The sequence below is a fragment of the Eriocheir sinensis genome, chromosome 22, assembly GCF_024679095.1.
Source record: "Eriocheir sinensis breed Jianghai 21 chromosome 22, ASM2467909v1, whole genome shotgun sequence".
NCBI classification, from domain to species: domain Eukaryota; kingdom Metazoa; phylum Arthropoda; class Malacostraca; order Decapoda; family Varunidae; genus Eriocheir; species Eriocheir sinensis.
In genome coordinates this window covers 10,561,376-10,587,130 of record NC_066530.1, presented here as the reverse complement: position 1 = coordinate 10,587,130, position 25,755 = coordinate 10,561,376, and the positions used below count along the sequence as shown (strand labels likewise).

The following is a 25,755-nucleotide window of genomic DNA, read 5'->3' as shown; positions in this document are numbered from 1 at the left end:
CTTTAATAGTAGCAGCGACGGGCGGCGGGTCAAACTTGTGGCTTTACCGTGTAGCAACAACGTGCCAAATTTGTGGCTTTACCGTGTAGCAGTGACGGCCAAATTGTGGCTTTACCGTGTAGCAGCGATGGGCCAAAGTTGTGGCTTTACCGTGTAGCAGCAACGGGCCAAATTTGTGGCTTTACCGTGTAGCAGCGACGGGCCAAATTTGTGGCTTTACCATGTAGCAGCGACGGGCCAAATTTGTGGCTTTACCGTGTAGCAGCGACGGGCCAAATTTGTGGCTTTACCGTGTAGCAGCAACGTGCCAAAATTGTGGCTTTACTGTGTAGCAGCAACAGGCCAAATTTGTGGCTTTACCGTGTAGCAGGGACGTGCCAAATTTGTGGCTTTACCGTGTAGCAGCGACGGGCCAAATTTGTGGCTTTACCGTGTGGCAGTGACATGCCAAATTTGTGGCTTTACCGTGTAGCAGCGACAGGCCAAATTTGTGGCTTTACCGTGTAGCAGCGACGGGCCAAATTTGTGGCTATACCGTGTAGCAGCGACGGGCCAAATTTGTGACTTTACCATGTAGCAGCGACGGGCTAAATTTGTGGCTTTACCGTGTACCAGCGATGTGCCAAATTTGTGGCTTTACCGTATAGCAGCGACGGGCCAAATTTGTGGCTTTACCGTGTACCAGCGATGTGCCAAATTTGTGGCTTTACCGTGTACCAGCGATGTGCCAAATCTGTGGCTTTACCGTGTAGCAGCGACGGGCCAAATTTGTGGCTTTACTGTGTAGCAGCAACGGGCCAAATTTGTGACATGATATAAACTCCCCAAAATAGATGATACATAAACTGATCACAAATGCTTTGATATATATTGTGAAATGGTTTGCATGAGTGATGATTTTATCTTATTTTTCTCACTTAGAGGGACCATTAGGAAACATGATCCCCACAGCTACCGGGTTAAAAGCATTGATACTTGACAGGGTGACACAAACCTGTAAAACACTACTGCAGGCAGGGGTGGTTGGGTAGGAGTCAAGGTCGCCCTGCAGAGCCCTGCCTGGCTACACTCTAACACTCAACAAGACGTCCACTCACACTTGTTCATGCCATGCTACTAGGAGGCTCTCCCCTGCTCCTAACAGCAAGAAACGAGACTCTGCCTGATAAGTAACAGCACATGGGCCGGAGGAAGCCAAGGGTGAGTGGTCAATGGCAGAACAACCTTACTAAGACTGACTAGCCTAACCTAACCTAACCACCCTGTTTATAGAAGAACCACACTGGCCAACACACAGGACTTCAAGCGCGCATTCATGGCTCTCCAGCGACAACAACAACAGCAACAATAACAAGAACCATGTTACACTAAGGGCACACTCCCTCAGACACTCCTTTCAGTGACCATTTGTCTGATCAGACAACTATTCCCAGGTCAGCCAAGGTCACACCCACTGATACAACCCCACAAGAGAAGCAACAGAGGTCAGGTCAAGTGTCTGGCAAGACTGTCCACAAGCAGGCATGTTTCTCACCTCACAGGATGGCACTAGACTTCACTGACCCTGACCTAACATGAGCATCTTGAGGCCAGGAAGCTAACAAGTATATGACCTGTTGGGTGTTGGTAGTGGCACAGGTCAGCTAACACATGAACCTGTGTCATGACCTCTTTTTGACACACTACATTTAGAACTAGAATCATGCAGAGAGGAGGAGGAGGAGGAGGAAATGGAGGAGAAAGAGAACAGGGAGTAGGAGGAGAAGGAAGAGCAAAAGGAAGAGAAGAAGACATAATAGAAGGAAGAGGAGGAAGAGGAGGAGGAGGATAAGAAGAAAGAGAAGAAGGAGAAGGAGTAACAAACGAAAACCTCTACACATTCAGCCAAAACAACCTCTTGCCAGCCTGTCATCACACCAATCCATGCAGCTCTGACACACTAAAGCTCTTCTGTCTAACTCAACGTCACTAACATGTACTAGAGTGTGTGTTACTTGTGCTGTCTAAACATGTACCGACACAGATCTAACCAAACCATTAATAGAGAATGCACCTCCAGGCGTTCACTCTTACCGTCTGCAGCGTTGCCAATGTCCCGGGGCCGTGTGGAGGGTACAGGGAGGGATTAATATTGCCAGCTTGGGAGTGGCTGGAAACACCCTAACTGGTCTATCAAATGCATGAAGGCTTGGCAATATAACCATGATGACTCTAGGACAAGCACCAACAGATAGTCTTAGTAATGTCCCGAGGCTGTGGCTGAAGGTACAGGGAATGTTAACTCTCTCATGCGTTTTTAAGTCAATGGTGTCTATGTATGTTTAGGGACCAAGGGCACTTTCATGTCAGTGGCGGGTCAGTGGATGGGAATAAGCATTTTTTTATTGTGTCAAGTAAAACTACAACTAATAATGAAGCCACTGATATATTGTTAACAAGGACGAGTGCAGGCTATGGGGGTGAAAACTGACTTAGAAACAAAATATTCTGGCACGCGGGAAAACTGCCTTGAGCCGGCCAGAGCAGGGAGGCTACAGAGAGGTATAGAAGAGAAAACTTATTGAAACTTATGGTGCGTGAGAGGGTTAACAGAGTGACTGGCAACGCTCACCTGTCCAGTCTATCAAAGCCTTGCAATATAAACATGACTCTAGGATAAGCCCCAACAGGCAGTCTTGGCACAATGTCGGCTGTTTGTTTACATGTTCCATCCCTCGCCACCCACCTGTTGACCTGCTTCTGTGTCTGGTAGGCCAGCACAAGTTCGCCGTCCTCATTCACGATGTCGACGTCCTTGCCGTAGGAGGTCTGGGTGACGGAGCGCAGGTCGTGGGCGCGGTTGGCCAGCACCGTGCGCAGCTGGATGCACTCCTCACGGCGCCGCTCCAGCTCATCCTGCAGCGCCTCAAATTGTTCTGAGGGGAAACAATAACAACAGGAAATGAAAGACTTGATTTGTTTTTCATGGAGGACACAGACACACATCGTCACCCTCATAAAATAATTGCCTAAGTCACTTGTCATTGATTTCCAGGTTTTTGTCTACATCAATATTTCAACATGTGACGCCGATTTTTGTATAGTTGCCTTCGTCATTCAGTTCTAGAATTGGCCTTTTCATTTCTGCCTAAATCTTAGCCCGGTAGCAGCGACGGGCCAAATTTGTGGCTTTACCGTGTAGCAGCGACGGACCAGATTTTTGCCATGATATAAACCCCCCAAAATAGATGATGCACAAACTGATCACAAATGCGTTGGTATATATTATGAAATGGTTTGCGTGAGTGATGATTTTTTTCTCATTTTTCTTGCTTAGAGGGGCCTTTAAGAAATATGATCCCCGTAGCTACCGGGTTAAGCCAAATGAAATGATGACAGTTCTTTTCTGCTTTCCTGAGAAGTAAAAAATAATGACTTGGGCGCTTTGTTTACGAAGGTGACAAAATATTGGTCCTGTGCTCCCTCTACTTCATCCAGCACAGTCTCAGAGCCAATTCCACAGTCCAGCACAGTGTCTTTGTGGGCTCCCAAACAAAGCTATTCAGTCCCTCACACTTCATAATGGTGAGGTCTTCAATGACACACCAAATACACAAAATTTTTCCTATACAGTCAAGCCTCAGTTTACAAGTTTAATTCGTTCCGAAACATTGCTGGCACACCAAAACACTCGTAAAGCAAAACGAATTTCCCCATTGAAATTAATGTAAATCCCATTAATGCATCCCATATGTCAAAAAATATTGATATAAAAATCATTTTACATGTTATTTTTTACAGAATTCAAGTAATTTTACTAACAAATAGCAATGATAAATAATATAAGACACAAATCAAGTTGTTATGGTTGTTACCGAGACTCACGCAACCACTAGCTACACTCAAGGGGTAGGCTTCGCCCCAGGGTTTAGCAGCTGCAGTTTCCCTATTCTCGAGGCACCGGAACTACATTCGATCACCAGCGTGAAGCTAACCCGACACGTATCGTCCGAGATGGAGGGTGAACAGGAGTCAGTCACATCCAGGAGGGCGTGCAAGATGCCAAGCCCCCCACCTCAACGTTCCAGTTGTGAGCATAGTATCCACCGTTCCTGTTTTCTTCTTTGCAGCACCATCCCTTTTAACCATCTTTCTGTGTGTGTGTGTGTGTGTGTGTGTGTGTGTGTGTGTGTATTTACCTAGTTGTGACATAAGGGAAAAGAGCTACGCTCGCGCTGTCCCGTCTCCATATCCTCTCTTATCCAACTTTTCCTTAAAATCATGAATGTTTCTTGCACAAACCACTTCCTCCTCCAGGCCATTCCATAGCTCAATGCTTCTGTTTGGGAAGCTAAACTTTTTCACTTCTCACCTACATGTGGTCGCCCTCAACTTCTTTCCATGTCCTCTCGTTTCTCTCTCGCTCCACACACACAGGTCCTCTCTGTCCAGATTCTCCACCCCGCTCGCCACCCTGTACACCGCTATCAGGTCTCCTCTTTCTCTTCTTCTCTCCAGGGTTGTGAGCCCCATGCTATTGAGTCTCTCCTCATACATCCGATCCTTAAGTTCCAGTACCATCTTAGTTGCCGCTCTCTGTACTCTTTCCAGCTTTCTTTTGTTCTTCTTTTCGTGAGGAGACCAGACCACTGCTTCATACTCCAACCTTGGCCTTATCATTGCAACTATTATTTTCTTCATCATCTCTTCGTCCAAATACACAAATGCCATCCTTATGTTCCTCAGCAAATTCATAGTTTGTCCTGTTATCCTGTTGATGTGTTTGTCCGGTGACATGTTCTCTGAGACAGTCACTCCCAAATCTTTTTCTTCCACTCCTCTGCATATTATCTCACTTCCCATCTTATAATCATATTCACATCTTCTACCACTCCTACCAAACTCTATTTTTTTACATTTCCCAAGGTTGAATTCCATCTGCCATGTACCGCTCCACTCCCATATTTTGTCCAGGTCCCTCTGCAATGCCTCACAGTCCTTCACATCATTGACTCGTCTCAATAGCTTTGCATCATCTGCAAACAAACTCACATAGCTGGTCACTCCGTCCACCATATCATTTATATAAACAGCAAACATTATTGGCGCCAGCACTGAACCTTGTGGGACCCCACTCCTCACTGGGCAACAGTTGGAAACCTTGTCCTTGATTATTGTCCTCATTTCCCTGTTAGTTAGGAGGTCCTCCAGCCACTTAATCAGTCCATCACCCACTCCACCCCTATTTTTAATTTTCCAAATTAGTCTTCTGTGCGGTACTTTGTCAAATGCCTTTTTCAAATCAAATGTGTGTGTGTGTGTGTGTGTGTGTGTGTGTGCATGCATGTCTAGCCTGTATTTATAAACATCTCGAAGCCTCTCGTAAAAGTTTCTGGGGTTTTCTCGGACTTTTGTGATCCCAGTGATAGTTTTACATGATTACTACATCTTGAACAGGAAAACACTACCCTTGAAATCCCAGTTAATCTTCTCTGTGGCTTTGGGAAATGGTTGTGATGGGAGCATGAGACCTTTAAGAATATGGACATAGCCTGTATTTTTACAAGTATCAGTAACTCACTCGCTCACAGATATCCACCACAGAGGCAGAGAAAGACCTGGGACTATATGTTACCAGGCTACCAGTAAAGGTAAAATCCATTCCAATTGCAGCAGACAGGCTAAGTTAAGAACTTGAGGAAACTACTGTATTTGGCCCGTTGCTGCTACCGGGTTTAAGCACAAAACAAAACACAGACAGTCACTCACTCATGAACTCCTGGACCCCGTTGTTCTGTGGCTCCGAGTCTGCGATGGATTTCCTGAGCCTGTTGAGGTCGTCGCGCAGCTTGGCGTTCTCCATCTCAAGCTCCTGAAGCTGTCAACAAGAGGAACGCTTTATCATAAGACCCTGCACCAACACTCTGGGACACAGACTTGAATACATTAAGAGAAGGTACAAGAACACAACACAAGCAGTCTACAAGTGGCCGCAAAGCTTATACAAGGCAGCTCCTCTTAACCTATCATAACCTGTCCTGCCTGTCCATGAATTTATCTAACCTTTTTTTTTCTTTTTTTTCTACATCAGAGGACACGGTTCAAGGGCAACAAAAAGAGTACAAAAAAAAAAGCCCGCTACTCGCTGCTCCTATAAAAGATAAAAGTAAAGAGCAGCCAAAAGAGAGGTCAGTTTCAGGGATGTACACTTGAAAATATGAAGAGAAAGTATATGAAAGAACACAACACAAGCAGTCTACAAGTGGCCACAAGGCATATTCAAAGCAGCTCCTCTTAAACTATCCTCACCTATTCTCCCTATCCATGAACTTATCTAACCTTTTCAGGGATGTACACTTGAAAATATGATGAGAAAGTATATGAAAGAACACAACACAAGCAGTCTACAAGTGGCCACATAGCATATACAAGGCAGCTCCTGTTAACCTATCCTAACCTATCCTGCCTGTCCATGAACTTATCTAACCTTTTCAGGGATGTACACTTGAAAACACAAAAGAGAAAGTACAAGAACGCAACACAAGCAATCTACAAGTGGCCTCAAAACTTATACAAGGCAGCTCCTGTTAACCTATCCTAACCTATCCTGCCTGTCCATGAACTTATCTGACCTCCAGAATATAGACTTGAACACATTAAGAGAAGGTACAAGAACGCAACACAAGCAGCCTACAAGTGGCCACAAAGGAGAAGGGAACAGACCCCAGGAGACGGGACACAACCCCCGATTAATACCTGGTACCCATTCACTGCTGGGTGGACAGGGGCATAGGGTATCGGAAAAGCCGCCCAAATTTTTTCACTCCGCCCGGAAATCGAACCCGGGCTCTCTTGGTTGTGAGTCGAGTGTGCTAACCACTGCACCACGAAGCCCCCTAATGAGAAGGAATACGTAATAGCCAATAAATCCTGAATATACTGAACACTTATAAATGGATGGATGTGAATTACCAAAGCACAAAACACTGCATAAAACTGACAAAGGAGAGAGAATATATGATAGCCAATAACTCCTGAATATATCAAACACTTGTAGATGGAAAGATACAATAAGAACAATAGGAACGTAATGAGTCTGCAAGAGGCTGGTTGGTCCATGCACGGCAGCTCCTGTGAACCTGACCCCACCAAGCATCACTAACACAGGCAGACGTGATGGCCACAAGACTCACCAAGGCTTTACATAGTGGCGTTTAATGGGCCGTCAAGTTAGGGAAGGCTTGGGCACAACACACAACACAACAAAGCAAGGCAAACAGGTATATTGGTAGCACCCACACACACATACACACCCACACACACACATACCAGCCCCTCTCCCCTCCACACACACACACACACACTTAAGTTAGATAAAAGCAGAAAGACAGAACAATACAGGCTTAGGTCAAGGTCTGTACACTACGACTAGGTAACTACCACACACACACAGATAGAGACCCACCCACCCACACGTACACACTCACGTTCCTCACACACACATACATTACAACACAAAGGAAATCACCAAAAAACAGACCAGTGCAGATGGCGAGAATACCCCAGCAAGCGCCATACTTTACTTCATGGGGGAATTCAGGGGTCAAATTCTGCATGCTACAACTAAGTAACACACACACACACACACACACACACACACTTACTTTTAACAGAAGAAATTACCACCACGAACACAAGAGGACACAGTAAAAAATTGAGAAAGGGAAGATGCTCGAGAGACATTAAAGAAATATAGCTTCCCGCAAAGAAATATAGAGGTTTGGAACAGACTAAGTAAGGATATAGTATCGGCGAGGAGTGTGCAAAGCTTTAAGGAAAAGTTGGATAATTATAGATACAGAGACGGGACCATACGAGAACAAGCCCAGGCCCTGTAAAACTACAACTAGGTAAATACAACTAGGTAAATACACACACACACACACACACACACACACACACACACACACACATACAATATAATACAAAGCAAATCACCAAAAACCAGACCTGTGCAGCTGACGTATACCCCAACAAGCTCCTTATTTTACTTCTAGGGGGAATTCAAGGGTCAAATTCTGCATGCTACAACCAGGTAAATACACACACACACACACACACACACACACACACACACACACACACACAACATAACACAACGCAAATCACCAAGACCCAGACCTGTGCAGCTGACGTATACCCCAACAAGCGCCTCCTTACTTTACTTTAAGGGTGACATGCATACCCGAATGAGCTCCTGTGCGTGCTGAGGGTCATCCAGCGGGGACGACGACTCCAAGTGATCTATTTGTTTGGACAGAGTGCGGCGCTCCTTCTCGAGCTCACGCACTTTGTTTTGGAGCTGTAGCACAAGGGTTATGTCCTCCACCTGTGAGTGTGTGTGTGACCCGTCCATTACGAGAGAGGCGTGCAATAAAGGAAAGGAGCGAGGGAAGGATTAGTAACAGACCCTGGAAAAATGTGAGTGTCGTTGATGGTTGTGAATAAAGTCGTTTTTCATGCATAGCAGAGTCTCGTCTTTACCCGGGGACCTTCAAACGACCTTATGCAGGGGTCAAAATGGGAAAACTGAGTCATTGATGATTGTGTATTTATAGACGTTTTTCATGCATAGCGAGTTTCGTCTTTACCCAGGGACCTTCAAACGACCTTATGCAGGGGTCGAAATGGGAGTGCTGTGAGTGTTGTTGATGATTGTGTTATTCATAGACGTTTTTCATGCATAGTGGAGTTTTGTCTTGACCCAGGGACCTTCGAATGACCTTATGCAGGGGTCAAAATGCCTTAAAATGTTCATGGGTTGTGTTCCTTACTAAGCTACACACCACATCTTCAGACTTTTTATCATAGAGTGCAATACTGAGAAGATTTACAGAGAAAGAAAATTATGTAGGGTAGACTCCAAGAAACATGGCCCAAGGTTAGGGGAGGTCAGTTATGAGAGTGCAATGCTGAAAAGATTTAGAGAAAGAAAATTATGTAGGGTAGACTCCAAGAAACATGGGCCAAGGTTAGGGGAGGTCAGTTATGAGAGAGTGCAATACTGAGAAGATTTAGAGAAAGAAAATTATGTAGGGTAGACTCCAAGAAACATGGGCCAAGGTTAGGGGAGGTCAGTTATGAGAGAGTGCAATGCTGAGAAGATGTACAGAGAAAGAAAATTATGTAGGGTAGACTCCAAGAAACATGGGCCAAGGTTAGGGAAGGTCAGTTATGAGAGTGCAATGCTGAGTAGATTTAGAGAAAGAAAATTATGTAGGGTAGACTCCAAGAAACATGGGCCAAGGTTAGGGGAGGTCAGTTATGAGAGAGTGCAATACTGAGAAGATTTACAGAGAAAGAAAATTATGTAGGGTAGACTCCAAGAAACATGGGCCAAGGTTAGGGGAGGTCAGTTATGAGAGAGTGCAATGCTGAGTAGATTTAGAGAAAGAAAATTATGTAGGGTAGACTCCAAGAAACATGGGCCAAGGTTAGGGGAGGTCAGTTATGAGAGAGCAATACTGAGAGGATGTTTTCTTTGTTTTTGGCGTTGAGTGGCTTTGTTTATCATTCCTTGTTATGACTGGTTTATCTTCATGTATCATTGGCATTATTTTTAGACTAAGCTCAATCAGTCAATAGCAGTACACACAACAGAAGACAAAGATGAGAGAAAGAAACTGATCACGTTGCAGTAGGAAATTGTGTGACTTAGGACGTATTTCCTCCTTTTATATGTATAGAATGTTGCCTTGCTCACCCTACATAACTAAACTGGACTCAAAGAAATAATAACGTCCTCTGAAAACTGACTTTTACATGAGTATATACTAAAGGAATTATCTGTGGATGTGGGGCGCTGAGAGAGAGGGCAAGAGCAGAGAAGGATTGGCTGTAGGAGGCGAGTTTACACATAAGGAACCGTCTGAGGATGTGTCACGCTGAGAGAGAAGGTGTGGCTGTAGGAGGTGAGTTTACACATAAGGAACCGTCTGAGGATGTGTCACGCTGAGAGAGAAGGTGTGGCCTAAGGAACCGTCTGAGGATGTGTCACGCTGAGAGAGAAGGTGTGGCTGTAGGAGGTGAGTTTACACATAAGGAACCGTCTGAGGATGTGTCACGCTGAGAGAGAAGGTGTGGCTGTAGGAGGTGAGTTTACACATAAGGAACCGTCTGAGGATGTGTCACGCTGAGAGAGAAGGTGTGGCTGTAGGAGGTGAGTCTACACATAAGGAACCATCTGAGGGTGTGGTGCGCTGAGAGACATACAAGAGCAGGGAACTTTTTTCACCAGGAGGTTTGAAGGTCACCGCAATAGATTCATGCAATTAAGATTTATTTTTTTCAATCCGTGAAGCTTTACGTGGTTTACTTATTAGTCAACACTGTATTTATACCTTAGGGTTAATGGTTTATATCATATCAGCAGGGAATCAACCAGAATATATATTTACATGTGTAGGTTAACATATCATGTATCAACAGTATGATTAGGTTAGCCATGAGTAAACACACACACACACACACACACACACACACACACACACACACACACTCGGGCCCTGTAGACTAGAAATAGGTAAATACACACACACACACACACACACACACACACACACACACACACACACACACACACACACACACACACACAGCTCTTGTTTTATTGAATTGCTGCACAGCATGAATTTTGTGCAATTTGAATATTACTTTTTTTCCATAACAATACACGGCCAGGAATATAGATGGTAAGTGAAGAGGCTTGTTTTGTGTTGATATTAATGATTGTGTGAGAAATAATCTAGCTATTTTACACTGTGTTCAAAAAGAGTGTAATTTGAACGTGTGTCGAGGCAGATGGTCCTGTGATGTGGCTCAGGGACACACCACATGAGTCTGCACTGCTGGCAAGAATTCAACTTTTCCAGGGTAAAAAGATAATAAAAATAAAATAAAACAAAGATACATAATTGTGATCCTGTGAAGAGTGAAATTTAAACTTGTGTAAAGGTTGAGGAAGGTCCACTCTGCTTCAGGGCTACAACCTTCCTTCCCAGCAGCACGTGGAGTCTGCATGAAGTGGACGCCTGAGCTGCTGGGAAGGGATCAGCTCTTCTTGGGTGATGGGGTAAAAGAGACAGACATCCTAGAGCTAACAACACTGACCATAACACTGACCTTCTCCGGGACCTGCAGCTTTATCTCCGAGGCGACCTTGCTGGGGGAGGACCAGTCAATGCTTTCCAAGTTTCTGCTGGAATCTGAGACTTCACTGGTGCGGCTCCTGACCGACCCGTAGCCAACGTCCTGCAGGGGGGGAGGACAGGTGACGGACTGACTCACACAGCTAAGGTTTGGCCCACGTTTCACTTGCATATGTGAGGGTTGGTACTATTATTGTATTTCTCAAATCCCTCTTTACCTCCATGCTCACACTTCTGCCATTCATGATTCGTCCCAAAGACCCTACCACCCTTCTTCCTTGCAATGCCCTTTCTCTTATCTCACCCTCCGTACCACCATGCTTACACATAACTGATCCAAGGTACTTAAACTCATTGACCTCCTCCATTTCTTCACCATTCAAAATTATTTTGCATTCTTTTTCACATTCAATTCCCACTCTATATGGGCATACAAAATCTACAACCTCACTTCTACTTTGCTCACAAACCATCACTTTACTTTTGTTGACATTTACTTTCAGCTTTCTCCTTTTACAGACACTATCAAAAACACTGAACAAATTTTGTAGGTCACTTTCATTTTCTGCAATGAGCACCGTGTCATCAATTGATTATGCCGAAAACCTGGAAATCCCCCAAAAATGACTCAGGAAGTTTGTTTACCAGGGTGATGATATGCATTCCAGGGCATTATAAAAAGAGAACGTTTGTAGATGCAAATATTAGGCACTTTTCATGTACTGAATTGTGTCGCTCCCTGCTGAAGTGAGGTAAGCAACATGGGGGTCAATCCTGAGCTATCCCTTGCCTCGCATCGACCAACTATCCAGGCGTTCTGAGGCAACTTTTCAAACTAAAATTCAAAGAAGTTGTGGCAGTGCCTTGAAAAAGTGAAGAAACACCAAACTTCAATAGCAACTTTCTCGCTTTCTTTTGTGTCGCTTACCTCACTTCAGCAGGGAGCGACACAACTGTCAATACCGTTCAAACTACAATAAAACTGTTCCATCAACTTACAGACAACCAATCCTGGGAAGCATGGAAGAGAGAGGAACAATCAATTACTGTGACTATACTCTTTCCCTTCATCCTAATAAAATGTCTGAGTATCCTACTGCTGTAAGAAGAAGAAATGGTCTAGTGACAAGTGTTCTAAGGTTTGGAAGTGATGAATGAAGGACTGAGGAGGAAGTTCAACTAGAGACTGGAGGTGAGGAATGATCCCCAGCACCCAGTAGTGTATATTTCAAGATTTTCACTGTGTTATTGCAGCTTCTAGTACTCACACATACACACACACACACATGTAAGAGGATGATCCCCACTCTACAGTTAATCCTCAATGATACCTAAACCTCCCTTGACTAAATCCCTTAACCCCTTCCCTCCGGCGACGCCAACGTCAGCGTCATCATATGGAAAGGGTTAGTCCTCTTCTAAACCTCTTAATCCTCTTCCATTTCCTCTTAACCCTTTCCATACTGTGAAGCCAACGTCTGCATCACGGATGGAAAGGGTTAAGAAAGAAACTGTTTACACTGCAGTAGGAAATATGGGTTGAGAGAGAGAGTTTGTAGAATCCTGGGTGCAAAGGGAAGGCCACACACATCCCTGGTCCCCTTATCCTACAAAATGGATGAAGAGAGAGTGTACAGTCCTGGGTGCAAGAGGAAGGCAACACACATCCCTGGTCCCCTTATCCTACAAAATGGATGAAGAGAGAGTGTACAGTCCTGGGTGCAAGAGGAAGGCAACACACATCCCTGGTCCCCTTATCCTACAAAATGGATGAAGAGAGAGTGTACAGTCCTGGGTGCAATGGGAAGGAAACACAAATCACTGGTCCCCTTATCCTACAAAATGGATGAAGAGAGAGTGTACAGTCCTGGGTGCAAGGGTAAGTCAACACACATCCCTGGTCCCCTTATCCTACAAAATGGATGAAGAGAGAGTGTACAGTCCTGGGTGCAAGAGGAAGGCAACACACATCCCTGGTCCCCTTATCCTACAAAATGGATGAAGAGAGAGTGTACAGTCCTGGGTGCAAGGGGAAGGCAACACACATCCCTGGTCCCCTTATCCTACAAAATGGATGAAGAGAGAGAGTGTACAGTCCTGGGTGCAAGAGGAAGGCAACACACATCCCTGGTCCCCTTATCCTACAAAATGGATGAAGAGAGAGTGTACAGTCCTGGGTGCAAGAGGAAGGCAACACACATCCCTGGTCCCCTTATCCTACAAAATGGATGAAGAGAGAGTGTACAGTCCTGGGTGCAAGAGGAAGGCAACACACATCCCTGGTCCCCTTATCCTACAAAATGGATGAAGAGAGAGTGTACAGTCCTGGGAGCAAGACAGAGGCCACTCACGTCCTCTCCAAGGAAGGTCGGGAACTCTGAAGTGTCATCGTGCACCAGCTCCGTCGGGGCGTCGCTCACACCGCTAAGGTTGCTCACGTTGCTGGCCGTGCGCTGGGGGAAGGCAATTATATGTAAGGGTCGTGCTTCAAACTGTCCTTCCTGTTAAGTTTATGAAGAGCTGAACTAAACACAACTGGAGGGACAGTTTTAAGGACAGCCCAGGCATGCAACTGTTTGGGGTCTGATCTAAATATTCCGAGACTCCTACAGACACAGGACCCCAGACAATGGTATGTAAGGGCTGTGCTTCAAACTGTCCTCCCTGTTAAGTTTATGAAGAGCTGAACTAAACATAATTGGAGGGACAGTTTTAAGGACAGCCCAGGCATGCAACTGTTTGGGGTCTGATCTAAATATTCCGAGACTCCTACAGACACAAGACCCCAGACACTTAACTATATGTAAGGGCCGTGCTTCAAACTGCCCTTCCTGTTAAGTTTATGAAGTTACTCTAAACATAATATAAGGAACAGTTTTAGGAACAGGTCAGGCATGCAACTGTTTGGGGTCTAAGCTAAATATTCCTAGACTCCTACAGACACAGGACCCCAGACAATTAATTATATGTAAGGGCTGTGCTTCAAACTGCCATTCCTGTTAAGGTTTATGAAGTTCTCTAAACATAATATAAGAAAAAGTTTTAAAACAGCCCATATGTACAACTCTTTGGGGCCTTAATCTATAGGAGTCTCAAAATATTTATCACTCAAAACATAATGAATCTATAGGTTTGATATCTGATAATTGGAGGGACAGTTTTAGGGACAGCCCATACATACAACTCTTTGGGGCCTTAATCTATAGAAGTCTCAAAATATTTATCACTCTAAAACATAATGAATCTATAGGTTTGATATCTGATAATTGGAGGGACAGTTTTAAGGCAGCCCATACATACAATTCTTTAGGGCCTTAATCTATAGAAGTCTCAAAATATTTATCACTCCAAAACATAATGAATCTATAGGTTCGATATCTGATAATTGGAGGGACAGTTTTAAGGACAGCCCATACATACAACTCTTTGGGGCCTTAATCTATAGAAGTCTCAAAATATTTATCACTCTAAAGCATAATGAATCTATAGGTTTGATATCTGATAATTGGAGGGACAGTTTTAAGGCAGCCCATACATACAACTCTTTGGGGCCTTAATCTATAGAAGTCTCAAAATATTTATCACTCTAATACATAATGAATCTATAGGTTTGATATTTGAAGACAATCTAATCAGGCAATGAAAATACAGCCTAGGTGCTTCATGGAGACTCAGCAAAGCAAACTGACTTGACACTTCAGCACCTGCCTCAAAATAAAGTCAGACACCCATTACCCTTGAAAAAATAAACTCTCAAACCCTCCAAGACTTCCATTATAAGAACTGTTACTTTCATCACTCTCCCAACCTTGTGAGCATTTCCTCCTTTGTATAAACCCTCCAAGACTTCCATTATAAGAACTGTTACTTTCATCACTCTCCCAACCTTGTGAGCATTTCCTCCTTTGTATAAACCCTCCAAGACTTCCATTATAAGAACTGTTACTCTTATCACTCTCCCAACCTTGTGAGCATTTCCTCCTTTGTATAAACACTAACAAGACTTCCATTATAAGAACTGTTACTCTTATCACTCTCCCAACCTTGTGAGCATTTCCTCCTTTGTATAAACACTAACAAGACTTCCATTATAAGAACTGTTACTCTTATCACTCTCCCAACCTTGTGAGCATTTCCTCCTTTGTATAAACCCTCCAAGACTTCCATTATAAGAACTGTTACTCCTATCACTCTCCCAACCTTGTGAGTATTTCCTCCTTTGTATAAACACTCCAAGACTTCTATTCAAAGGACTGTAGGTGGGTAGATAGGTAGATTAAGGGTAGGTAGGTGGGTAGGTGGGTTGGATAGTGCAGCCTTCACCCTCTGCTAACCTTGTGGGCGTTCCCTCCTTTGTACTTGGTGAGCTGTTCCTCCAAAAATTCGTTCCTCTGCTCCAAACGGTTGAACTCCTTGATCAGGCGCTGGTACCCGGACTTCTCATCAGTGGTCTCCAGGATGAGTTGCTGCTTCTCCGCCTCAAACTTACGACGCAGCGTTTCTGGGGAGCACGAGGCAGAACACACACCAGTTAAAGCTTGGAATATACAATAAGTTTAAATATTCTGAGGCTCCTACAGACACAAGACCCCAGACAGTTATATGTAAGGGCCGTGCTTCAAACTGTCCTTCCTGTTAGATTTATGAAGTTACTCTAAATGTAATATAAAGAACAGTTTGAAGGACAGCTTATACATGCAACTGCTTGGGGTCTGATCTAAATATTCCAAGACTCCTACAGACACAAGACCCCAGACAATTATATATAAGGGCCGTGCTTCAAACTGTCCCTTCCTTTAAGTTTATGAAGTTACTCTTAACATAATATAAGGAACAGTTTTAAGGCAGCCCATACACACAACTCTTTGGGGCCTTAATCTATAGGAGTCTCAAAAGATATATCACTCTAAAACATAATGAATCTGTAGGTTTGATATTTGAAGACAATCTAAAAAGGCAATGAAAATACAGACAAGGTGCTTCATGGAGACTCAAACCATGACCCCACTTTGGACTAACAGAAAGGCTAGAACCAGTACTACTTGATGACCTAATGACCTGATGAGGAGAGTAAAGAAAATTAGAGAATGAGAAAGAGGAAAGAGAACAGGGCGGTTTATCGAGGTGGAGGGACAGAGAAGGGAAGAGTTCAAAATGTCTTAAAATACACAAGAAACACAGAGAAGGATACGAGAGTTAACACAACAGAGGACGAGAGAAGAGACAACAGGAAAGACTAGGGAAGGCTGTCTGTACCTTCACTCTCCCTCTTGACGTCCTCCACCTGGACCTTAGAGAGCTCGAGGGTTAGCTTTGCGTTCTCCTCGTTCAGTTTCTCTATTAGTTCCCGGTTCTCCTTCTCGGCGCGTTCCTTCTGGGTGAGAATGTCCATCTTCTCACCCCTCTCGGTCTGAAAGTAAAGGTTGGTATCTGTGGTCAGATTGTAATTACTAGTAGTGTTGTTTGTGTGATTGAGCCTGCGAAGTCTAATGTTCCGAATCATGCATAGTGGAAGTTAACCCAGTAGCAGCAACGGGCCAAATTTGTGGCTTTACCATGTAGCAGTGACGGGCCAAATTTGTGGCTTTACCGTGTAGCAGTGACGGGCCAAATTTGTGGCTTTACCGTGTAGCAGCGACGGGCCAAATTTGTGGCTTTACCGTGTAGCAGCGACGGGCCAAATTTGTGGCTTTACCGTGTAGCAGTGACGGGCCAAATTTGTGGCTTTACCGTGTAGCAGCTACGGGCCAAATTTGTGCCATGATATAAACCCCAAAAATAGATGATACATAATCTGATCACAAATGCTTTGATATATATTATGAAATGGTTTGTGTGAGGGGTGATTTTTTCTCATTTTTCTCACTTGGAGGGACCATTAAGAAACACGATCCCCGCTGCTACCGGGTTAAGGATTGGCACTGAAGAAGCTAGTTTGTCCAAGCCATCACATATAGCTTTTTTCCAATATAGTCTTCCTCCTTTCTCCTTTTAATATAGTCTTTCTCATTTCAACGTAGTCTTTCTCCCAGTCTCCTAAACCTTTTGCTCATGTAACAGGATGACCCATAATTACTCTCAGTCCTCATCACTGATACCTAAACCTCCCTTGACTCAGTCCCTTACTTCTGTCAACCCTTCCCTTGCCTTCCTATAATGTCTTTCCTATACAGTCTTTCTCGGTCTCCTAAACCTTTCCCTATAGTCCTCGTCTTTCCCTCACTGCTCCTATGAATCATTTACTTGGCTTACTTTTATATCTTTCCTTGTAATCTTTCTACCTTCCTCTCATGCCTTTTCCTACAGTTTCTCTCCCTTCCTTCCTTTCATAGCCTTCCACAGTTTCCTTCCAGTGTCTTGCATGCCTCAACACAACACACTTCACCTCTGTTCTGCCCTGCCACTCCTATCAACCCTTCCTCTCATGGCTTTTCCTTCCTTCAATAACCTTCCACAGTTTCCTTCCAGTGTCTTGCATGCCTCAACACAACACACTTCACCTCTGTTCTGGCCCACCACTGCCATCAACCCTTCCTCTCATGGCTTTTCCTACAGTTCCTCTCCCTTCCTTCCTTTCATAGCCTTCCACAGTTTCCTTCCAGTGTCTTGCATGCCTTAACACAACACACTTCACCTCTGTTCTGTCCCACCACTCTCATCAACCCTTCCTGTCATACCTTTCCTTACAGCCTTTCAATACTTCAGTTAAATCTTTGCTCAGTCAAGAAATTCTAACAAAAAAATCTTCTTCTTTTATGAAACACGAACCTCCACTTCCTGGGTCAGCTTGGCGACCTTTGCCTCCAGCTCAGCAATCTGGTTGTTGCTGCTCTTGAGTTGTTTCTCCACGGTCTTCAGGTCCGTGACGCGTCCCTTCAGCACCTCAATCTCGTCCTTGTAGCCGGCGATGGCATTGTTCTCGTTTTTCTGAAAAGTAAAACGTTCATCAACTGCCTGTCCTCATATACACACTGAATGAAATAGTAAGTGCTTGTTAGTGAAAAGACACGGTTTACTACTGACACAGACAACAAGTGGTGGCAGCTGTCATTAATTAGTGGGAATAAAAGTTAGAAGTGATTTACTTATGAATATAATACTTCTGAACTGTACTTGTGTCAGCTGGCCAACACAAGTACAGTGTGCTCTTCGGCTCCCTGCACACGGCAAGTGTTCTCTGCCTCCGTGCCTGAACCCTTTACTCACCATCTCATTCAGCTTGTGCTGCAGGGATATGATCTTGTTCTCCAGGCCCTTGTTGAGCTTCTTCTGGTGCTCAATGGACTTGGCCTCAATCTTGAGTTTCTTGAGCTGCCTCCTGGCCAGGTAGCAGCGCACCAGGCCCTGCACCGCCACCAGCCCCCGCACAGCTCGCAGGTACCGCTGGCGCATCAGCCACTTGCGCACCGTCTTCTGGATGATGATGGCCTGGGGAAGGAGAGGGACAAGTTACTGCCAAGCCAGTGCCCGAGTTTTGTGGAGTATTTTACTGTGCACCTGAGAAGTGTTGTGCTGAACACCTCCCTGAGATGAGGGTATCAATGACAGAGGTGTCAGTGCTCTGCTGTGCACCAGGACAGGACAGGGCTGCCTGCCTCCCCTCCCAAGGTTTAGAATATTCAGCAAAAACCTCAAATAGCCTTTTCTGGTTCCTCAGTCTGCCTCAGCAGGACACAGGGTCACCAGGGATGATGGTGAGGAATAGTTACAATCTATCAACAGGTTCTGACAACGAATCTGAGGCAAGGAGATTGTCATCATCATCATCATCAATCATTCTTTTTCTACAACTATTAAAAAGAAGCATGTGATGGGATGGACCGGGAACTCAGAAGGATGTTGTAAAAGTGTGACATAGTTTATCAAAAGGAATAGAAACTTTATATAAATGCTGCTGTTGCTGGAACCAAAGCTCCGCGCCACTCACCGCTCTGACTCTACGCATGTGCTCGTATCTCTGCCTCGCCGCGGCGCCGCGTGCGTGGGCCTGCAGCTGCGTGACGATGTACACCAGACGACGGTACTGCACACGTTTGATCCAGCCACGTGCACACGCCTGGATCTTGATGGCCGCCGCTGTCTCTCGCATGTGTTGGGCGCGTCTGGGGCAGAAAGAGAGTGATTAGAAATACCATGAAAAAATAGAGTTCACCATTGTAAGATATATCAATTAATGTGTAAGTACAGGACAGAATATGTTGAGAAAATAGAAATCAAAATAGAAATATCATTAAAAAATAGAGTTCTCTATTGTAAGATATATCAACTAATGTTTAAGTACAGGAGAGAATATGTTGAGAAAATAGAAATAAAAATAGAAATAGAAAATAGAAATACCATTAAAAAACAGAGTTCTCCGTTGTAAGATATATCAACTAATATGTAAGTACAGGAGAGAATATGTTGAGGCTCCATGAAGGCTGAGGGCCACTGTAGCAAAAGAAGAAACAAAAGTCCGTATTCTTAAACCTCTCGGCGCCTCAGTTTAGCCGTTTGAAAAGCCTCTCGTAGAAGTCCCTGGGATTTTCATGGACTGTTCTGTAATGCTAGTGATAGTTTTACATGACCTCTGCGCCATGAATGGGGAAATCACCACTCACGAAAACCCAATTAACCCCTTCTTGACCGAGCGCTGCCGCATACGTAAACATTGCATTCCCCCGACATACCGACCTGACAGCTACACTTCCCGCGGTGTGGGGGATTGTGTATGTTTTATTGTAGCGACCAAACTATTCACTCCTTACAATCTTTTTATGTGCTGTAGAGTTTTTTCTAAAAAAACGTGGTGCACGAGTGTTTGTCCACACACACAGCGAGTTCACTACATCCTTTGTAATACACAACTGAAAACAGTCAAGTGCAGTCACTGGATGTGGTTCATGATGTGCAACAATTCCTGGATGCACATCAACAAAATCCTCTTCCACACTAGGCAGAATGCAAGGGCCAGCATCAGCAAATGGATCTGACAGCAGCTGGAAATGTGTGGAGGAAACCTGTGGCGGGGATGGCAAGCGAGAACCACTTGCTGAAAGCGTAGCTTCACCATCCACCCCTCTCCCTCTCCGTCATTACTCGTGTCAGCGCCGTCAAGGTCACTATCTTTCCCTGGGTCGTAATCAGTCACTGTCGTCCACTGATATATCAGACAATGGCTCGTCATCGTCTGACATTTCTAAATCAGCGTCATGAGGAATGAAATAGTCCGCATGGTAAGACTCTGCAGGTGACACCATAATGGAGAGGAAAATATCCTGGGCACTTCCTCTCATAGACAACCAAAGGCTACTGGTGTGTAATTATTGCCACATGTCTTCGGAGATTGTCGTGCTATATATTTGAAACAATAATAAAGAATAATGATTGGTGTAAAAGTGGTTATGTCATAGACGGGGAGCAAGCCATTTGTGGTAGTAGTGTTATGACATATTACCACGTCACACATCGCTCACTGCTTTGTTGGCAAAACAGAGGATCTGCCATCACCAAGACCACAGAAACAGAGTTACCGGCCTCCCAGGAGGCCCAGATTCTGCCATTCATTACCTGGCATATGAGCGTGCATCACCAGCAGTGCCGGTGGGGCGTGGCTGTTTTCATGTGATGTACACTCGAACATCAAAACACATATTCAGTAAAGAATGGGTTAATCTTCTCTGTGGCCTCGGGAAATAGTCATAATGAGAGCCTGAGACGTTTAAGAATACTGACCAAAAGCTCTCCCTTCCCTCTCCTTCCCTGCCCGGCCTCAATCTCTTTCCTCCTCACCTGCGCGCCGCCATTCCTCGAGCGTATTTCTGTATGGTGATGGCCGCCCTCCGCATGGTCCTGAAGCGGTTGCGGTGGAGGTACATGCGCACGTGCTTCTGTATCATTATCCCGCAGGCTGACAGGCGGTCGGCGCGCAGCTTCTCCATGTACGCCACCTGACCCGCCCGGAAAAAGATCTTGGTGCGCCCAAACTTGAACTTGTCCTCGTCCTGGAATGGTCAAAGCAGCACGTTATGAAGGTTGAGTTAGATGTGTATACAGTAAACCTTCACACTCCTTCACACACACACACACACACACACACACACACTTAACCATACAAAAACAGGGAAAGTTGGAAAGTTTTGTTTAGTTGGCACAACATCTGTGGTCATATGCCAGAGAGAGACAGAAGGGGAAGGAATTATAGGAGAAGGAAACAGATTCCAGGAGACGGGACACAACCCCAATTAATACCTGGTACCCATTCACTGCTGGGTGGACAGGGGCGTAGGGTATCGGAAAAGCTGCCCAAATTTTTCCACTCCGCCCGGGAATCGAACCCGGGCTCTCTTGGTTGTGAGTTGAGTGTGCTAACCACTGCACCAAAAAAATTAAAGTCTCAACCATAAATAAAAGAGGGAAATTCAACCATAAAAATAAGGGATAATCTCAACGCTACCAACTCTGTTCTTGGAAAAAAATCTTCGCCTCAAAATGAAAACCTTTCTACTGTTTGCATTTCCAGGAGTGATTAGCAGGCTATTTATGCTTTATCTTCATTTATTTTACTGCCCTTGAGCTGTTTCCTTTGCCATAGAAAATAAGAAACCTTCAACCATGCCAACTCAGTCCTAGGGTAAAAATCTTCACTTCCAGAGGACAGAATGGAGTGAAGAGCAAGTCCTTACCCTACAAACCTACCCTGCAATTCCTACACTTCAAACTCAGTCCTAGGGTAAAAATCTTCGCTTCCAGATGACAGAATATGGTGGAGAGCAAGTCCTTACCCTACAAACCTACCCTGCAATTCCTACACTTCAAACTCAGTCCTAGGGTAAAAATCTTCGCTTCCAGATGACAGAATATGGTGGAGAGCAAGTCCTTACCCTACAAACCTAGACTTCAATTCCTACACTTCAAACTCAGTCCTAGGGTAAAAATCTTCGCTTCCAGATGACAGAATATGGTGGAGAGCAAGTCCTTACCCTACAAACCTACCCTGCAATTCCTACACTTCAAACTCAGTCCTGGGGTAAAAATCTTCGCTTCCAGATGACAGAATATGGTGGAGAGGAAGTCCTTACCCTACAAACCTACCCAACAATCTCTACCCTACAAACTCTGTGCTAGGGTAAAAATCTTTGCTTCCAGACATAAGAATATGGTGGAGAGCAAGTTCTTACCCTACAAACCTACCCAACAATCTCTACCCTACAAACTCTGTGCTAGGGTAAAAATCTTTGCTTCCAGACATCAGAATATTGTGGAGAGCGAGTTCTTACCCTACAAACCTACCCAACAAACTCTGTCCTACGGTAAAAATCTTTGCTTACAGACAGTACAATGTAACAGAGAGCAAGGCCTTACCCTAAAAACTTACCCTACAATCCCGACCCAACAATCCCTACCTTACCCTACCCTACAGACTCAATCACAGGAAAAAAATCTCTGCTCCCAAACAACAAGGGCGCAAATCTTCGCTTCCTAACATCACTAAGGGAGGGAGAGCGAGTCCTTACGTTTATCATGTTGGCGATGATCTTCTCACACGTCATACGCATGTCATTCCTCACGATGTCCTTGGAGTGACACAGGACGCGGTACCGGCAGAAGAACTCGAGGTACGTCCATCTGGAATATTAAAATTGTACTGTAAAAGAATACATCACAGGGAACGGCTTTATTAAACTCATGTCGTATTCACACTACTCCTCACTGCTGCCAGATTATCGTACTAAGAGCCTTGTATTTACTGGTTTCCGAGCCATAGCTATTGCCAAGAGACATCAATAATTAACCATTTTAATGATAACTATATATGAAGGCAGTTTTGGGGTCGGAAATCTGCAAATGAAGGAACAACAAGTGGCTGCAGAGGATTGTGGGTCATTTACCATAAAAAATTCTACATCAAATTTTAAGTCTCACCGTGAAGGGTATCCGGCCGCACTGATCCTGACGGTCTCCAGCACACCGCAGGCTCGCAGTTGCTGGATGGCGCGTGTGGGGTCAAAGGTGAAGGCCATCTTGTCATCGTTGGGTTTGATGCACCGGACGTAGTGTGGGGTGGTGGAGTTTAGGGTCAACATCAGCAAGTTTAAGGACTCGCGGAACTGTGACCCGACCTGAAAATGAGATAAAAGTGAGTTAAGCTCTTGGCTGTGGATTTCCTACCAGAAGACCTCACCAACTTATGCCTCTAAGTGTGTGTGTGTGTGTGTGTGTGTGTGTGTGTGTGTGTGTGTCAGCTTGTCTGTCTTCATATCTCTCTAAGTTTACCTGTCTGTCTGTCAGTCAATCTTTGCCAACCCTTGTTCTCCATCTCTTGGCTTGTCACTCTTCCTATCTCTCAAACTTCACCTAATTATCTGTCAATAAGTGTCTGTCTGTCTGTCTGTGTCTGTGTGTGTGTGTGTGTGTGTGTGTGTGTGTGTGTGTGTCAACCTGTCTCTCTTCCTCTAACTGCTAACCTTCCTCTATCTCTTTAACTTTCCCTAACTATCTGTCACTAAGTCTCTGTCTGCTTGTCTGTGTGTGTGTCTGTCTGTTTCTCTTTTTACCTCTCTATCCACTTATATATTCAACTACACCAATACTTTTGGTATTCCTGAACCTGAATAACATCACTTCATATTAATGGAAGGGACAGTTTTAAGGACAGCCCAGGCATGCAACTTTTTGGGGTCTCATCTAAATAGTCTGAGGCTCCTACAGACACAAGACCCTGAACTGTTGCATGCATGGGCTGTGCTTCAAACTGTCCCTTCCATTATGTTTATGAAGCTGAACTAAACATAATGGGAGGGACAGTTTTAGGGACAGCCCAGGCATGCATCTGTTTGGGATCTAATCTAAATATTCTGAAGCTCCTACAGACACAAGACCCTGAACTGTTGCATGCATGGGCTGTGTTTCAAACTGAGACTTCCATTATGTTTATGAAGCTGAACTAAACATAATGGAAGGGACAGTTTTAGGGACAGCCCAGGCATGCATCTGTTTGGGGTCTCATCTAAATAGTCTGAGGTTCCTACAGGCACAAGACCCTGAACTGTTGCATGCATGGGCTGTGCTTCACTGTCCCTTCCATTATGTTTAGTTTAGCTTCATAATCTTAATGGGTTATAGTAAAGAGGAACATACACTTTTCTTCATCTGCTTGGAGGAGGCTTTGCTGGGCGCCGTGGGCAGGACCTTCACCTTGGTGGGCGCTCCCTTGGCCTTCTCAGTGAAGAGGGAGTGGATTAAGCTAATCTGGAAAGGGAAATATTGGGCATGTTAGTTATTCTGGGTTAGGTTAGGTTAGTTATTCTGGGTTAGGTTTGGTTATGTTATGTTAGGTTAGGTTAGGTTAGGTTAGGTTATAAATGGAGACTCTTTGCCCATACATATATAAAAAAAGAGAAAATCAATGAAGTTATAGGTTAGGTTAGTTATTCTGGGTTGTAAATGGAGACTCCTTAGCCCGTATATATATATAAAAAAAGAAGAGAAAATCAATGAAGTTATGGGCGAGGTGAGGTTAGGTTAGGTTAGTTATTCTGGGTTATAAATGGAGACTCCTTAGCCCATACATATATAAGAAAAAAAGAGAGAAAATCAATGAAGTTATGGGCGAGGTGAGGTTAGGTTAGGTTAGTTATTCTGGGTTATAAATGGAGACTCCTTAGCCCATACATATGTAAGAAAAAAAAGAGAGAAAATCAGCAAAGTTATAGGTTAGGTAAGGTTAGTTATTCTGGGTAATAAATGGAGACTCCTTAGCCCATACATATCTAAAAAAAATAAAAATAAAAAAATCAATGAAGTTATGAGGTAGAATAGAGTGAAATAAAGCAAGAATATCCCCTCCATCCTTGACTAGACTAAAAAATATTAAAACTGCTCCTCATCCTCCACCTCCTCAAAATTATTACAGGTAACTCTCGATTTACGCATGTTTGGTTTACGTGTTTTTGAAATAACGCGGGGTCCAAAATCCAAATAAATGTTTAAGGACTGATTCTTCTGAGCGTGCTGCCTGATAGCTACTATATAATGAGATTGACAATAAATGATGATATCTAGTACATATACGTGTCATAAATATTACAATACACATATCTGCATATTTCTTAGATTTTTCTATCACAAAAATGTTTTCTGGGCAGTATCTGATTTACACGTTTTTTCACTTATACGTGATATTTTATGGATCTCCCTCAACTGGACTCACACGGCGCTGCGGCAACACAGGTGAGCTCAGTTCTTCACGCTCACCACTTGAACAACAATACAGTACCCACGCTGCCACGATACTCAACAATAGAGGTGGGCAGGTACTGGTACCAGTACCGGTACTAATGGTACCAGCTATACGGTATGGTACCGGTACCAGATTGCTCGGTACCGGTACCAATACTAGCCAGTCGCTCATGGTGTCCCTCATTTCTTCCTCACACGAGTGAGGCTGAGACTGAGTGCCTGAGTGGATATCTCGGTGATATGGTTATTCTCTCACTCTCTCTCTCTCTCTCTCTCTCTCTCTCTCTCTCTCTCTCTCTCTCTCTCTCTCTCTCCACTGAATGAAGTGAATATTTATTTTTCAATAGAA

The 25,755-nt window shown here is 44.3% G+C and overlaps 1 protein-coding gene and 1 long non-coding RNA gene across 8 annotated transcripts in view; one reads left to right on the top strand and one right to left on the bottom strand.

Moving 5' to 3' along the window:
- LOC127002025 (unconventional myosin-Va-like) overlaps positions 1–25,755 on the bottom strand; it is a 155,004-nt gene that overhangs the window by 31,635 nt on the left and 97,614 nt on the right. For 4 of the 7 annotated variants that reach the window (XM_050867348.1, XM_050867349.1, XM_050867350.1 and 1 more), the window contains 14 exons: positions 24,306–24,416; positions 23,091–23,287; positions 22,682–22,793; positions 20,958–21,169; positions 19,114–19,288; positions 18,393–18,614; positions 17,955–18,113; positions 16,443–16,596; positions 15,521–15,687; positions 13,538–13,639; positions 11,161–11,289; positions 8,225–8,368; positions 5,749–5,857; positions 2,726–2,915 (listed from right to left, as the gene is read on the bottom strand). In XM_050867348.1, the coding sequence (XP_050723305.1) occupies positions 2,726–2,915; positions 5,749–5,857; positions 8,225–8,368; positions 11,161–11,289; positions 13,538–13,639; positions 15,521–15,687; positions 16,443–16,596; positions 17,955–18,113; positions 18,393–18,614; positions 19,114–19,288; positions 20,958–21,169; positions 22,682–22,793; positions 23,091–23,287; positions 24,306–24,416 (2,183 nt within the window). The remainder of the gene's footprint in view (positions 1–2,725; positions 2,916–5,748; positions 5,858–8,224; positions 8,369–11,160; positions 11,290–13,537; positions 13,640–15,520; positions 15,688–16,442; positions 16,597–17,954; positions 18,114–18,392; positions 18,615–19,113; positions 19,289–20,957; positions 21,170–22,681; positions 22,794–23,090; positions 23,288–24,305; positions 24,417–25,755) is intronic. The other 3 variants (XM_050867351.1, XM_050867352.1, XM_050867353.1) reach the window with 1 other exon arrangement.
- Positions 8,375–11,154, top strand: LOC127002032 (uncharacterized). Its single transcript, XR_007755668.1, has 3 exons — positions 8,375–9,112; positions 9,391–10,002; positions 10,050–11,154. It is a non-coding gene; the product is annotated as an uncharacterized LOC127002032 (long non-coding RNA).